Below are 16378 nucleotides of genomic sequence, written 5' to 3' on the forward strand. Positions count from 1 at the left end.
CTGGTAACTAAAGATATATCATCGTACAGCAAAGTATTTACAGATGAGGAAGATTCTACAGACCCTTACCATTCATTTGTTATGTTTTAGTTCTATAAAAAAAATCGTGTAGATTTTTGTCTTACATGCAACATAATGTCATGTGAATTTCTCGCTTATTATGAGTAATAGGATAATAATATTTGGTATATAGGATCCTTGCAGTCGCACAGTAACTTGAGAACGACTTATCCAAATTTCATGAAACTTAAAATAGTTGTTTCTTATGATGGTCAAACGATCTGTATACTTTTTGGTGAAAATAAGATTAAAACTTTTTGAGTTACGGGACTTACAGGGGGTGTTTTTTTCACATGTCGCGCTGTATCTCAAAAACGATTTATGATTGTTGCTTAAAACTTTACACACTTCTTAGTTATATTAATCTAAAGATCTGTATACTTTTTGGTGATGATTCAAAATTTAATTTTATAGTTATTGAGTTTTTTGTAAAAAAAAGGGGGGGGGTTTCACATGTCGGGCCGTATCTCAGAAATGATTTATGATTATTGCTTAAAACTTTACACACTTCTTAATTATATTAATCTAAAGATCTGTATACTTTTTGGTGATGATTCAAAATTTTATTTTAGAGTTATTGGTTTTTTTTATAAAAAAAGGGGGGTTTTCACATGTCGCGCCGTATCTCAGAAATGATTTATGATTATTGCATAAAACCTCACACACAAGACAATGGGCATACCATGCGCTCATGGCGCAGCTATTTATTGTGCTTTGGTCTGTTTCACAGATACTATAAGCAGTAAGTCTACTTTATATGGTGTATGGAATGATTGTAAGTAAAGATGTCTGTCTGGCAGGGTTTATCTGACCTTGACCTCTTTTACAGGGATTATTGGTAATGTTATGTTAATGTGATACTTGTAGTAAAATCTTTATTTTAAAGACTTTCAACATAAAATCAATCATGATCTGTAATGTAACAGGAGATACATTTCAGTGTGTGCACTCTTGTTCTTATTTTGAAACATTGCTACTGCTAAATAATTAATTCATTTCAAAACAGACTTAGATGGTGACAACACCAGAAATACCACAGTCATCAGTTCAGGTTTCTGACATTTTAGTGGTTTACCTTATCATGCCTAAAAGTCCAAGCAATGTGAATAGTCAATAAGTCATTTTTGTCCAATGAAAAAAAGTATGAAAAAGTTCTGGAAATATTATAAGAACTCTTATTTACCTGAGTTTTTGAAAAGATTGACAAGTTATAACATGAAATCCAGAAACTTATAGCAGGGGTATTATAAATGAGTAATAGCATACAGTTCAACTTGTTTTTTTGTTTTGAAATTTATTTCAATTTTTTTTCTCTACACAGCGTGAATCAGCGCATCCACGAGTCCAGGTTGCCGGACGACACAAGCGTATTCCATCAATGAAGGATGATAGCTCTAGTTCTGAAGAAGAAACAATGAAGGAAAGTAATGAATTCAAGAGAGAAAATAAGAGGTATCTTCAGAATTTTTTTTTAAGATTTTGTTCATGAAAAATAAGGAAACATTCTTTGCCTTAATATTCTTACTCAAAATCATAATTCTTAATTGATGATACAGCTCAAAATAACATTTGTGAATATGAGGCAGTTTGCCTCAAATGTTGCCACTATGAATGAAAAACAAATTTGATAGACAACAACCAACAAGTTACAGGATAGGCACATACAAAATGTGGCAGGGATTAATATGCTTAACCCTCTCCAGCCTGGAACAGTAGCTTATCAAACCAACATAAGAACAAACCGTAAAATTTAGTTGGAAAGGGCTTGACTCATCAGAATAGTAATTACCACAAAATCAAATAACAAAAGGACCAAAAACAAAAGTACATATTTAAGATACTCACCTTTACTAAAAGACCATTCAAAGCAATTTCAACTAATAAATAAACTATGTTCTCCCAGACTAAAATATGTATGATCTTGGTCATGTACAAGTATAGTTTACCATACACAGATGTGCTTATAGAAGATACTTTAAGTTTGATAAATAAAAAGACTTAAACTTTGGCATACCTCGAACAAAGGATATACATTTTCATATAGCTGACTGACTGACCTCTTAGAATATGAAATCAAAGTGAATCAACTATTATGAGCAGGATGCACAAATCAGTTAATGCAGCTAAGATAGATTTGTTTCTTTTTAGTATACTTTGTATTGCATTGGATAAAGTTCAGATTTCTTTTTTGCTCAGCATTAGTGTGGATATGACAAAATGGTGGTCTAACTATAATCAGTGTCTATCTCTGTTACCTTTATATGATTGCAAATATCTTCTTGTTAGCTTGACACTTTTATTTGGCAACAAACGTTTATAATCATGACTTTTTCAAATGATCTTATTTATAAAACACTGTGCAGTTGACTGCCATATTCTTGACTTTGTTGTAGTGACTGAAGACATTACAGAGAAATTTTCTGTCTGTATTTACCAAAAAAGTATATGTATGCTTCATACAACGTGAAAATCTAGGGATTAAAAGAATAACATAATAAAATGAAAACAGAAACAAAGTTCTGAATAAATTTCAAGTACCTTTTTGGTAGAAAAGATCTTAAGGTTTTATGGTATCTCATTTGCAAAAACTTGGCAGTGATATTTCTTGATTTCATCTCCTGTGATTAAATAATGATATCTTTTATGATAGGGTTGATTTATCTGATGATGAGGATGAAGGCAGCTCTGATCCTGACAGGTATCATCATGTTTATAAATATCTTCAAGGTTTTGCAGTAAAACACCTTTTTCTCACTTTTTATAAGATGAGTATTTCATCATTTTTTGAATGGAACAAGTATCTAAGCGATAATAAAAAAAGGGCAATAATCTAGGAATTTTTGTGAAAATAGTTGACCAAATATACAAAAATAGAAAGTTTGATAATCTTTGTTTCTATTTTATAACAGGGTTAAAATGAACATAAAATGAACATAAAAAGAACAATAAAAAGGTTATCATGTAAACACCAAAATGAATGCAAACTTTGTTGAAATGATACATTTTTATTTTTGATGCCCTATTGAAAATTTTGTATCATTATTATAATCATATTTGTGACCCCTGAGGAATTATAACTGATGACATCAAACATGGCAAACACCATTACTGAAAATACTTAAAATGTCTCAAAATTCTGTAAGTGAAAATATACTTTTACGACTTTGGTGGGATTGATACATTTGAAATCCTATTTCATAATTATGGTTAATTACATTATCCACTAATGAGAAGCAACTCACTTAAAAAATAATTACCGAAAGTAGAAGATAAAAAAAAAAGAATGAATGAAGAATTTCTTTGAAGACCAGTTCTGAATGCAAAATTTTGAAGATAATTTTCATGTTAATGTTTCAATTTAATAGCTTGTTTTTGCTATTGTTCAGATACTATACTGGTGATCTTGGTGTAGTGCAAAATTGTACACATGCATATGAGTTTCAAATTTGCTGTGTGGACATACTTGGATGCTCAAAATAATATTTTTTAAATAGTCTTATGCTAAAAGTTGGTTAAGATATATATTTGTATTTTAGTTCACCTTTCATATCTTTTTGTCGTTCCTTATTTGAATGATTAACACACATTTTAATTTTCAATTTGAATTAATTTATTTAAAAAAACATAATTTATGTAGTGAGTAATAAAGATACATGTATTTAGATTTAAATACGACAAGACTTTTCTTTAAAGATATTTGAATTAAATGGTACAATAAATTAAAGAGATTTATATGAAATAAAACTTGTTGTTATAGAGTTTGTAATTTATGCCACTCTGGAAGAAGGTAACAAGCGTGCAGTGTCATTGTTGGATTGGAAATATTTGCATTAAATTATTTATTGATTGATAAAGGTCAAAGATAAGAATACAAATGTTCATTTCATATTCAACTGTCCTTGAATATTTTAATTTAGAAAGTAAATTCAAAATTGGTTTTCAATTTTAGTTCTGAGAAACATATCACATTTTTCATGTCAAACATTGGGTTATGAAATACAGAATTATGTGATATGTTATGTGATATTCAAAGTCACTGATTTACATTTTAAATTTACAGAATGAAATCTTGTTGAAATAGTTTTGTTTTTATTTTTATGACTAAATTCATGTTGAATTTTTAACATTTTTCACACAATTCTTTTAACCTAGTTATTCTTATGACTAACAAAAAACGCTTTTTGATTTGTTATGTACGAGAAAGAAATTAAAAAAACATTTGGATGTTGGACACTAGTTTTTGCCTATTTGATATTTTTATAGATTCTGTCATCTAACAATGCTATAATTTGTGAAAACTTACCAATGAATCAGTTACAGAACTGCTCATATAGTATGTGTTTTGACTAGTTGCTAAGCTATAAAGTCCTAATGAAGAAAACTACAATTCCTTTCAGTCTACCAGATGCTGTTGTATTTTTAACCATTTAAGTGCAAATTTATTAAAAATTTAAAAAGTAATGTATATGATTTGAAATAACTCATGGATTTGAATAATTATAAAAACATCTAATATATAACTAAAAGTAAAAATTGCTTGCATATACTATCTGGCAATGTTACTGTCAGTAAAATTTAAGCTTTATTCAATATGACGAAATGTTATTTGAATGATATCTTTTTCTTTAATTTTCAGCTTACAAATGAAAAAAAGGAAAATGGTGGTCTTCTACCATGCACATATCATTGTCATAAGCAGCAAAATGTCCACAACTTAAACATTAAATCTGTTTCTGTTTTTTTTTTTCAGAGAAAACAAAGAAATGAACAATTTCATTACATTATTAGACACAACATTACACATGAATAGAGAGGATGATAAATCAGATGATGAAGAAGATAAAAAGGAACCAGTACCTCCAGCACATGATATACATAGATCTGCTTCCCTGCCAAGTAAGTCAGGGTGTAAGGAACCAGAAACATTCCTGTGCAAGACATTTTGTTTAATCATTTGAACAGATTTCTGAATATTTTATCCATATAGTTGAAACAAAATAATTTCTTGACATTTCAATCCAAATCTCAAGGTATGTAAAATATGAAAATCTTTGAGAAATATATCATCTCTTTCCTCCATCCTCTTGGTTTTAGCTGAGATTGGTAGAAATAGTTGCATTTGTAGATGTAATGTTTACCCAACCATATCCTGTTCAGCTTTAAAATAACATAGAAAAACAATGTGCAAATCCCCCCTCTCCTAAAGAATACATGTTGAATAACATGCATGGAATAAAATAAACAGATTACCAATTTCTTTGGCATAACAATATTATGTACCTTTTCTTCTTTATTAAATTGAAGTAACTGACAAAAATTTTGTATTAAAACTTGTTACTGATATTTTGTGATATTCAGAAAACCTGAATATCAATTTATAAATCAACACTTAAAATTACAATGTTCTTTTACTTACAGGTGTAGAAACATTGTGCAATGCTGATCGTTTAACTAGTAGAATACAGTTACTTCACAAGTAAGTACATATTAACTTATAGGACAATTTTTTATGTGATAGTCAATAGCATGCTATTTGAAAGAGAAAATGATATTCAAAGTAACAACAATTCAACTAGAGGCAGATTTTTTCAATTTTCCTATCCCACACTTCACAGTTACCACAACGATGAAAATGGTTTTAGAAAAATAGAAAAAGTATATGTTTTAAGATTGAATAATGGAAAGATATTTTAAAATATTGATAAAAATACATTATATAATAATTGTTTGAATTAATGCATAATAGAAGTAAATGCATTGTGTTAAAAGTATGTTTGGAATAATAACTTCAATAGATGCCTTCATGATCTTCTAGTTTTTACAGTGCTTTATGTATTATTTTCAGGGATTGTGTAGATGGAGTAGGATTTGATGTTCTACATAAATCATTTACAATTCTGTCTAATATAGAAGAGGATGAGGTTGAGGTATGTGTAATATGTAGTAGTATTGTAACCTTTAAAATAGCAACAGCTGACAATCATATAAACGTAATGGTACAATTTTTATTTCTGATGAATAAATTTACAGAATATTTATTTTAAATATCATATTTGAAGATATATCTCCAATTTAGACAGACAAATTTTAGGAGTAAAGAAGGAGTTTTACTCTATATTTATTAGTATATAGCTTGAATGATTAAATGTTGGGTATGACATAACAGTGAATGATATAGATATTTTGTGCATAATTAAGGAAGAAATTCGCCAGACCTAAAGTTTCTACAGCCTTCTTCATAGTTAATATGTTTACATTGTATTCAGAAATTATATTTCTATAATATAAACATCCCTGTACTCTTCAAGTTTTATTTGCTGTGAATCATTATTCATAGAAATAATAAAAAATGCAATGAAAGAAACTTATTGCAAACAAAATAGTCTTTATTTCTTTACCTTTAGTTTCTGTCTTGATTCTATCTCACTTTTGCTTTTCTTTAACATGATACATATTAAAAAACTTACTTTTAGGCTGATACTTATGTGGTAAGTAAAAAGGGATAGAATAATTTGTGTTTTCATTTTATTTCATATACCACATCAAGTTTTCCACTCACCTATCACACAACAACATCATTTCAGAATTTTAAACAGCAAATTCTGTAACTTCTGTTTCCCATTGTGTTTGTAGCCATCAATAAACCTTAAATTTACACATGCCTTTACAAACAAATCACATATTTATGTAAGTTGTTACAAAGTTTGTGTGGACAACTAATATCTTTTTCACGAAACTTGTGTTTAATTACACTAAAACACACCAAATATTTGTTCATAAAAATAAAGAAAAAAAACCCCAAATTCATCAATTTAAGAATTTGAGGAAAATCTTTTTAAATTGGATGAAAAACATGCTTTGCGTTTCATATTCGAAAATTCTCATAATAAACGTATGTCTTTAAATTATTGTTTTGCATTTCTCTGTTTGTGAAAAAAGTAAGAAAGACTTTGAAATATAATGATTTATAATATCAGTTTTATGCGGTAGAAATGTTTTCTTTTTACTATTCTTGTCTTCTTATCTTTTTTCACTCGGACAAAATGTTCAACCATGATAATATATTTAAAAAAAAACAGGAATTAATTCTGATGAGTAATTCTGCATACAAATGATTCACACAATAGATCATACAACATCATGATTTTTGTGTAATGGCATTTTTTTATTAACTTTAGAGGTTTGGTGTGGGATTAAAGAGTGCAAAACTATTACAATTCAGATAAATGATTCCAGAAATTAACATAATTGAATAGCAATTTCAAATGCCAAAAAAGTGGTAATAAACCAAGACAATGATGTTGAAACTGTAAATTTACAACATAAGAAAATGTTGCTTTGTGCAAAATTTATTTTTATCAGTTACGGAACATGTATTCAGTGGGAAATCTAGTAAGAAAATATTACCTGTCCTGTAAACACTGAAAACTAAATCTTTTCAATGTTTGTCCCGTTTTAGCAAGGACACTATCAATTATAAATTCATGGGAAACGTTCTGGTAGAAAGTAAAAAGAGAAATAGGTTGAAATAATAACAAAACTTCCATTTTGTTTATCACTTCCCTCTATAAATAGCAAGCAACAAGTACAGCAGGTTATAGGATCTTGATGTACAATTGGTTTAAAATGTTGCTATGCGAATAAATTCCTGGAGTACCAACTTCAGTTTATTTTTCTACTGGCTGTATACCGCTCTGGAACATGCTACTTATCCGTGTATATATGCAGCTAGGTCAGAGAAGTTCATGGGGAAAATTCCAAAGGAGTCGATTGATATGCAGCAAACACTTTTGAAATTTAGTTACTAAGCAAATCCAAAGGACCTTATCCCGATGTAAACATTGAATGTAAATAGACAGAGAAGACCGCAAATACATGCACAAAAATAGAGACAACCTTTTCTTAAAATTGTATAAAAAAAAGTAAAAATATACCTTACGAATTCAGGCTTGTATAGCCCGCGGTTTTATTCTCAAAAATTGAACCTGCCAGACAGGGGTGCGGACTATAGAGTAGGATAAACAAGAAATAAGAGAAAAAATTTGATTTCGCGAGGTTTGTTATTGAAATTGTAGAGGCCGCTCTTATCATTTTCAAAACTAATAATTTTACCGTAGCCATATTAATATGTTATTTTTATTCAATATCAAATATAAACTGATAAATTTCAAAATAAAGTGCTTCACTACAAATTTGTTGTTTCTTTTCACTGCACTGCTTAAAATAAACTGGAATCTGCTTGAATTTAAAGGAACGAAAAAAGTGTAGAAGTTAACTGGGAACCAGCATATGCATAACGATGTATAAACTTCCATTTTGGTGTTTCATACTGACACATGTGTTTTGTTTTAGCTTAAGATCCTTCAAACATTAATGTGATAGATATTTTAAACATTATTTTACTCAAGGATGGAACTGTTTTACTTTCAAAGTCGTATTCTAGTGATATCTATTAAGTACGGATTTTCCGTACACTCTCATCATATTTATTTTCATTTACACATGAAAATGTGGGTTTTATTTGGGTTTGTGGTTAAGACCGATTGCTACAGTGCTGAAGGTCCTGAGTTCGATTCTGACTCGGGGCGCTGGAAATTTCAGTACATCAGAAGGGTGATTTTCACCCTCCAACACACATCTCTGGTACCCAGACCGGAAATAAAACTAGAATGGGTACTCTGGGGGCCTCAGTAGGTAAAAGTTGCCCACTACTTTGACCTGGAGATCAATCTTCTGATATCTATTCGGCTTGTCTGTTCCCCCATGAGCAGCCTGGAGGTTCTCTCCACCATAATAACTGACTGCCTGGTGTCCTAACACTCCCTTTGTGTAGTGATGGGGATTGTCCTTGTAAATATTGTGGTAAATACGTTAGTGACACATCTCCATTTATCCCGATTGGGAGTGTACACTTATTCCACTGTACCCTCGCAGCTCTCGAGGGGTTCTCAGAATAATGGAGGAATCTACGTACATACATAAGTGCTATTCGAACTTCCGGTTTAAACATACACAAGTTTCTAAATTGTTTTTTTTTGTGATTGTGGCTTATTTTAACACTCGTAGACGTTTTGAAACAGTTACAAAAAGTTTTTTTACCTGAAATTTCGTTGCGAGAAGGGGGGTGCGGACAATGTACCAGTGCAAACTATACAAGGCCAATTACGGTACTTTATAAAAATATTTATCTTTAATTTTTCAACCTGCATAGACAGACTTTTAAATTGTTATATTCACGAAAAGACAATATTTCTATATTGAATGTTCCATGACAAGAGCAGATCGGTGTAATTGAAAACTTTTTTGTGAAAAATAAGTATACTTTGGGAAATTGTAACATGCTTAGGACTTTGTGGAACACTTGGAAAATTGGTGACCCATAAGATCTCAAGATTTTGTATGTACATGATTTTTTCCAATTTTTTTTTTATCAATATGCAGCAACGATTAACATTTTTTAGATTTCAGTTTCAGAAGCTTTTAATGCAATTATCTCCATAAATACTGAACATAAATCATCATGTATTTGCATGTATATTTCTAATAATACAGTTAAACAAATAATTTTTTTAAAATGTAGAATTGTTGTTTAAAAAATAACTTTTGATCAGTATTGTCACCTGCATTGGTTTATTATTGATTTTCTCGACTTTTTCATAAGAGTGAATTTTCTATTGTTTTCATTCACTAGATTTTCCACTGTATTCATACTGCAAGAATACATGGGCAAAGACATAGACAAAATATATTTTAAAGTGAAGTTTGCAGAAAAGTAGAGAAAAATTGCATCTGGATTTGAAAACTTAAGTAGTAGTAGACTTCACTAGACACTATTAGAATAATCTTGATTATAAATGATGAAAACGAAATCTTACTAAAATTTTAAAGGGATGCTAGAAGTTTTTGTTGAAATTGATACAATCTCTTATTAACAAAATATGTATATACAGAATGAATAAAACAGGTCATAAAGGGAAGAAAGACAACCGCACAAACTTATTCAATCTTTTGCTCAACAAATTCTTTTTATGTATTTATTACCATTGTATAAATTATTAATATTCAAATTATATTTCAGCCACAGTTAATACAGCTGATGGGAAAAGAAAAGTTTGACATTTATGCCGGGAAAATTTGGCAGCTGAAGTTTTGTGAAGAATGTTTTGAACAGCTTTCATTCCTGCCAAGATAATATTTATTGATGTTATAATTATACTTTTTTTTTTTATTTTCTGTCTCTTACAATGAATGTTCTAAATCAAGGTTATTGTTACACATTGTCACAATCAGACATTATTGAATGACTTTTAAATGGTTGTTGTGTATACTGGCATTCAGGTGAAAGTTTTATGTATTGAGAATTCATATAATGTTTTGATAAGAAAATGTCAGGTACTTTTGGTATAGGTTGGTCTGACAGCATGATCTATAGTATATAGGTTGGGTACAATGTTTTAATTGTAACCCTATGTCACATAGGGATTCAAGATTTTGTTGTAGAGGCAATGTTAAATTTTGAAATAGAATTTATAATGAAAGTATTGTATTTTTTTTAATCCTTTCAGGGGAAAATAATGTTTTTTTCTATATCTGACATCCATATCACTCATTTCTCCCCAGATTTACCAAAAGACTGAAGTAATCAATGTTTTATCAGTTTATAATATTCCCACAGGCATGTCCAACCATTTGTAGGTTTATTCATTATTCTTTTTTTTTTTATTTACAATTCATTTTGGCAATATTTTCATCAATACAAAATGAAGATCACTCTTAGAATGTCATTATTTATAGTATGTTTTAATTTTTTCACTCAACTGAAGTTATTTCAGGAATTTCCCATAAATGGTATGTATGTAATGTCTGTACAAATGAAACTACCATAGCAATATTTTCAAGGGTATTTTAAGTCAAATTTGTAGGTTTACTGAATGAGAAATGGAAAGAAAAAGAATTTTGTAATGCTGAAATAAATTTGAAACAATATTGTTCATTTTAAGTTTTCTCGTCAAGTAAGTTATATATTTTTTTGATGATACATTACTATCTAACCAAATTACTCTTTCTTTATTCTTTTAAATGCAAAGTATTGGACATTCTTCTAGAGAGTCATGCAAAGAGTTTTCAAGTGCCAAGGAATGGAATTCCTTATCCTATCACCTGAGAAGTATAAATGATATAGCTCTTTTAATTCCAAAGTGGTGAAATGATACCAATTACTATTATTCATATCTTCACAAGACATTAGTCCTCAGATATCAATCATGATATTTTCAAGTTTCTGCTAAAAAAATTTGCTTTTGATCCTGAACTTTGTGCATTTAAAGAAGTACTGCCTTGTTTTACATCTTTTCAGCATGACACCTTTGCTTCATTATATTACACCTGTAAACATCTTCTTTTACTTGCTTTCGTTTAGAGTGTAAATACATGTTATGCTTTTTGTGATATAGTAATTTACAATTTTGTGAACAAAGGACAAGGTTCACTTTAGGCCAAATATGGCCTTGAATTTCAACTTAATTATATAATTTCAAAATGGCCATAACTTGGTTCTTAAATGGATCTATTTTAAAAGCCTTACTCTTTTGTTAAAATTAATCTCTTTTTAAGAGTACATTCTTGGCTTCAAAATTAGCACATTTTGGATATATTGTCAAAATAGGATGATTTTGTGCATTTTTCGGACTTAAAAGCTTGAGGAAATCCTTGGCCGCAACTTAGGATCCAAAATGTTCTGTAACCAAAAGTTGCCAATGACGATATTGAATCCCTAGACACAAAAACTTTCTGGGTCATAGGTGGTGGCCAAAGTAAATTATGCTAAATGCTGTTAAAAATTATTGAAAAATTGACCAAAACTGACGTTACAACACAAATAATGCATACTTAAGGAATCAATACTTCGTCATTTTTAATGTGATGTGCTTAAATGAAGTTATTTTGTATTAACAGTAAAATCACAACTATTTCTAAATGAAGCTTGTAGTATCAAAACATCAAAACATTAGGGCCAATTTTAACCCTTCGTGAACTTACTCCTTTAAGATGAACAGTTTGCTTTTATTGATATCTACTGGGTGTTTAAGGTTCATGTAGGAGATTTTGTTGATAGAATAAGGTATAAGAATAAAATTGAGAATGGAAATGGGGAATGTGTCAAAGAGACAACAACCTGACCATAGAGCAGACAACAGCTGAAGGCCACCAATGGGTCTTCAATGCAGCGAGAAACTTCCTTGAAGAAATAACACACTGACCTACATTACATTTTTTGTTACTGTTCACCCTGACCTACATACACTGTACTATATTTTGAAACTGATCATCTTTAATGATAATTTCTAGATTAACTTTTGCCTATATTTCATACTTTTGACCCTTAAAGGTTGTGATCTTTTGTTTGTCTGTCACATTTGATTCTAGAATAATGAAACAATGTAGATTGAGTCAACACTACAGACTGTCAAGTGCACTTTATCATGCAGCATTATGTGAACATGGTATTAAATAATACCTCAATTTATCTTTTCATTATATGGGGCATTCAGAGTTATATATGTAAAAAAAAGCAAACAATATAATGCTGAACAAATATAATATATTGTATGAATGTGCCATATTATTAGTTTTAAGGATTTTTTCCTGTAATACAATGTTATTCTTTGCTTTCAGCTACATAATATTATTTGTTGACTTTTTTGTAAAAGAATTACCTTTAAGTACTTTTAATATTTTTTGATATGCAAAAAAGCATTTTTACTAATTTACTAGTAAAATTGGTATTGTTTAATGTGATAACTGTGAAAGGAAACAACAATTTAATGAAACTTTTTACATTCCAAAATTCATTGTCCTCATCATGCACAAATTAGAACCTAAAGTAAAGTCAGTTCAATTTGATGGTGATTGACAAAATAAGTCCTACTTATGTCATATAAAAATCTGTTTATTAAAAAGCTTATATGTTCCAACTTCAATGTATATATTTTAGAAATAATATTTAGATTGATTCAGTACCATTTTTATGTGAAATAATATCTGTAGGAAACAAATTCTGTAAATTTAGAGATTATTGCAAGGTTTTTATTTATGCATATAATGTGACTTGGTGATTATTGCAATAATAAAAACTCACATTCTGATATCTGATACATATATCTGTAAGCAGCTTATCCCAAAATCCCAATAATTAATCTCAAATGTTTGCCCATTCTTAAAAAGTCATAATAAATGCTCGTAATTTCTGAATTTACAGTAGTAACTATTTTATTTATGACAATATTTGGTGTAGTCTATGTTTATGATAACTTAAACACAGCTTACACTCTATATAACTATAAGTAGAAAATATACTAATTGTTTTTATATAGGTATTATTTATATAAAAAAAGGTAAATATATACCCTTATAATTATTGAACATATATGTTATAGTTGCAACATATTAGCTTCTTAATGAACTGTAAATAACATGACAGTAGTATGGTTGATTTAGATAGTTGCCATTAAGTTCCATTTACTTGTTACTTGAAATCTACTTTAAGCTGGATTAAGACATTCAAATTGTTAGTAGGTTGTTTTGTGAAGCTCACAAATTTGATGATTATACCTCAATTGGACATATTTTGTATATTTAGTTGTTTTTGTTTATTTAAAGATTTTTATAGCTTTTTTATTTGCATTAGCTGGAATTTTAGTGTCTTTCATGTATGATAATCAAAAGTAGATCTCTATAATTAATAATCTCTATATATGTTTTTTTTTTTATATCACATATCATAAATTAAATTATGTTTATCCTTTCTTTAATGAAATCAGTACATATATTAGCTAGACAATAATATCCTAACGTTTGGCATTTGATTTAACAAATTTTAAATGTAACCAATTCCTAGATCTCTCTTTTTCTAGTCTTATTGTTTAAAAAAAAAAGATCACCCAGCGATGCCAAATGGTGAAATATTAAATGTTCAGCCATGTGAAATGTATATTTTTGCTCTCAGATACTGCTGTGTCAGCAAAAAGAATGGCTGCTAACTTGTATTTATCACACAATAGTAAAAATGAATAAATGGATAGAACATGTCAAAAGCTGAATTGTTCAAATTTTACTGCCTTCAAACTAGTCAGGGTGATAGCTCCTACTGACTTTGAATTTTATCATCTGATTGTAAGAAGCCTAAACCTCTGGTTTACTACCATGATTGCAGCTTTAATATTTAAAAAAAAAATTTAAATTAAAAAAAAAGATCTGAAAAGGTAAGACTAAAAACAATGTAAATTGTTTGTAAATGGTATATCTTATCTTTGTTATTCCATTTCCCTTGTCAGCTTTGATTCAGATACTAACCAAACACTACAGTAGACCTTTCATACAAAACATGTTCTGTAAAGGTATTGACAGTGATAAAGGAATTTACTGCTGAAATTTGAAATGTAGTTGATAGATTTTTAAATTTCTACTAGTGAAATTCTGCAAGCTAAGCATTGCTAATTATTTTCATGATTTAAATTTTGATATTTTTTGATTACACAATTTTTTGTAAACAGAAGTTGTACCAACTTTTGAACCTAACTAGCTTTGCAGCATGTGAAAACACTTGCTTGTTACATGCATATAGAAATTACCCATGACTTTCATAAATAACAACAGGGCCCTCGGTCATAAAACTTTACTCAGTACTCGGAGCACAAAATTTGTGCTGGAAACACCAAATCCAGTATTTTGATTGGTTGATTTCTGAGTCTGAGTACAATAATCATGCTCGAAAGTTTTATGACCGCAAGGCCAGGTCTTGTGATTTGATTTATTAGAGAAACATTTAACCATAGTATTTTATAGCAAACTAGTTTTATTAATTCATTACTCTGGTCTTTAAAAGACTATTGGAAAGTTGATAGATAAAAGGAAGGTTTTGCAAGATAATTTTCATATGAAGCATTAGTTTTAAGGAAATTATTATTTGACCTGACAGAGTATCACAGATGTACATATATATATATGTAGAATAAGTATTAATACCTTGTTTATTGGAAGATTGAGTTACCTTTCCAGTTTCGATGTAATACAAAGTAATATAAAACCTTTCATAATACTCATTGTTCTTTGCATTATTCAATTACAATAAAAATGTGATAAATGAAAAAGGGTTGTTTGTAAATGTTTGAAATTTGTTGTTTCAACCAATTTTCATAAAGGAATGTGAAATCATTTATAGCCAAACTGATTGTTATGTGTATTATTGAATTCAGTTGATTAAGTTCACTGTTTTTTAAAGTGAAAATGTATTTTTTATATCACTTCATCATCATTCTTTACAATCTTACATCATTGAATTTTTGCAATTATTTAAACAACTAAATCACAAACAGTTAAAGAAAATGTTATGTGTTAACAAATTTGATAAACATTTTATAGTTACTTATAGAGTCACTCTAGAATACTGACACCAGAGTCATACATTTTACCTCAAGAATTGCTAGAAAGAATACATAAAGACAGTAAAACTATTACTTGTTATATTTCAAGAATGTCTGAAATAATAGAAAAGTTGCAAGCAGTGTATGTTCACTCAATGTTGATATCATTCCATTGTCAATAAACCATTCATAAATATTAGTTGTCTGTCTTACAATAATTAAACCATGTTATACAAGTTTGATTTATTTTACAAATCCTTAATTGTTACTCCTAAATGGTTATAAATGATCAAAGCATCAGAGGTCTTGTAAAAGAAGAATTGTAGAAGACTTTCCGACATTAATCATGACTCCCATCTTTTCTATGATGAGTTTATTTGGGATGACTCTAACAGATTTTTTTCAGAAGATCTAATTAAAAAATCAGCTCCAAAATTCATCCTTAAATGAAAAATATATAGTTTTTGTCGTTGATTCCTATTACCCATATCTAACCTTCTTATCTTGGAAACAGTTAGAGTTATTAAAGTAGAATATGACTGGGATAAATAAAGGCAATGGGTTTAATGAGTGTAAAGATTAACCCATCTAAATAAAGTTCAAATGAAAATTCAAAGTTTGTGGTTCTCGCACCTTCATCCCATTTTATCATTGAAACATTAAGATTCATGTAAACTCTGTTGATGATAAAAAAATACAAGAGAAAAAGAATTGAAAATATGTTTCCCCTACTATAGTATTTAAATAATTTTAAGGTCAATGAAATTCTTAAACTGAGGCTTAGATCATATGAAACATACACATATATAAAAATAAGATGCGGAACTATCCACCAGATAATGAAGACGTAAGCAAATATAGATCATTGTACGACCTTCAACAACGAACAAAAACCA

The 16378-nt window shown here is 29.1% G+C and overlaps 2 protein-coding genes across 9 annotated transcripts in view; one reads left to right on the forward strand and one right to left on the reverse strand.

Annotated features, from left to right (window-relative positions):
- The window catches only part of LOC127709591 (serine/threonine-protein kinase Nek4-like), a 32365-nt gene extending 20319 nt beyond the window's left edge, over positions 1–12046 (forward strand). For 3 of the 8 annotated variants that reach the window (XM_052215196.1, XM_052215218.1, XM_052215204.1), the window contains 8 exons: positions 1382–1512; positions 2711–2758; positions 3818–3847; positions 4811–4956; positions 5479–5536; positions 5906–5987; positions 6534–6548; positions 10139–12046. In XM_052215196.1, coding sequence (XP_052071156.1) covers positions 1382–1512; positions 2711–2758; positions 3818–3847; positions 4811–4956; positions 5479–5536; positions 5906–5987; positions 6534–6548; positions 10139–10252 — 624 coding nt within the window. In that variant the 3' untranslated portion in view covers positions 10253–12046. The remainder of the gene's footprint in view (positions 1–1381; positions 1513–2710; positions 2759–3817; positions 3848–4810; positions 4957–5478; positions 5537–5905; positions 5988–6533; positions 6549–10138) is intronic. The other 5 variants (XM_052215240.1, XM_052215248.1, XM_052215209.1 and 2 more) reach the window with 4 other exon arrangements.
- Positions 1–16378, reverse strand: part of LOC127709723 (NF-kappa-B essential modulator-like) — a 238806-nt gene that overhangs the window by 136694 nt on the left and 85734 nt on the right. The gene's annotated exons all lie outside the window — the stretch shown is intronic.

This window comes from Mytilus californianus, unplaced genomic scaffold (genome assembly GCF_021869535.1).
Source record: "Mytilus californianus isolate M0D057914Y unplaced genomic scaffold, xbMytCali1.0.p SCAF_1, whole genome shotgun sequence".
Lineage (NCBI taxonomy): Eukaryota > Metazoa > Mollusca > Bivalvia > Mytilida > Mytilidae > Mytilus > Mytilus californianus.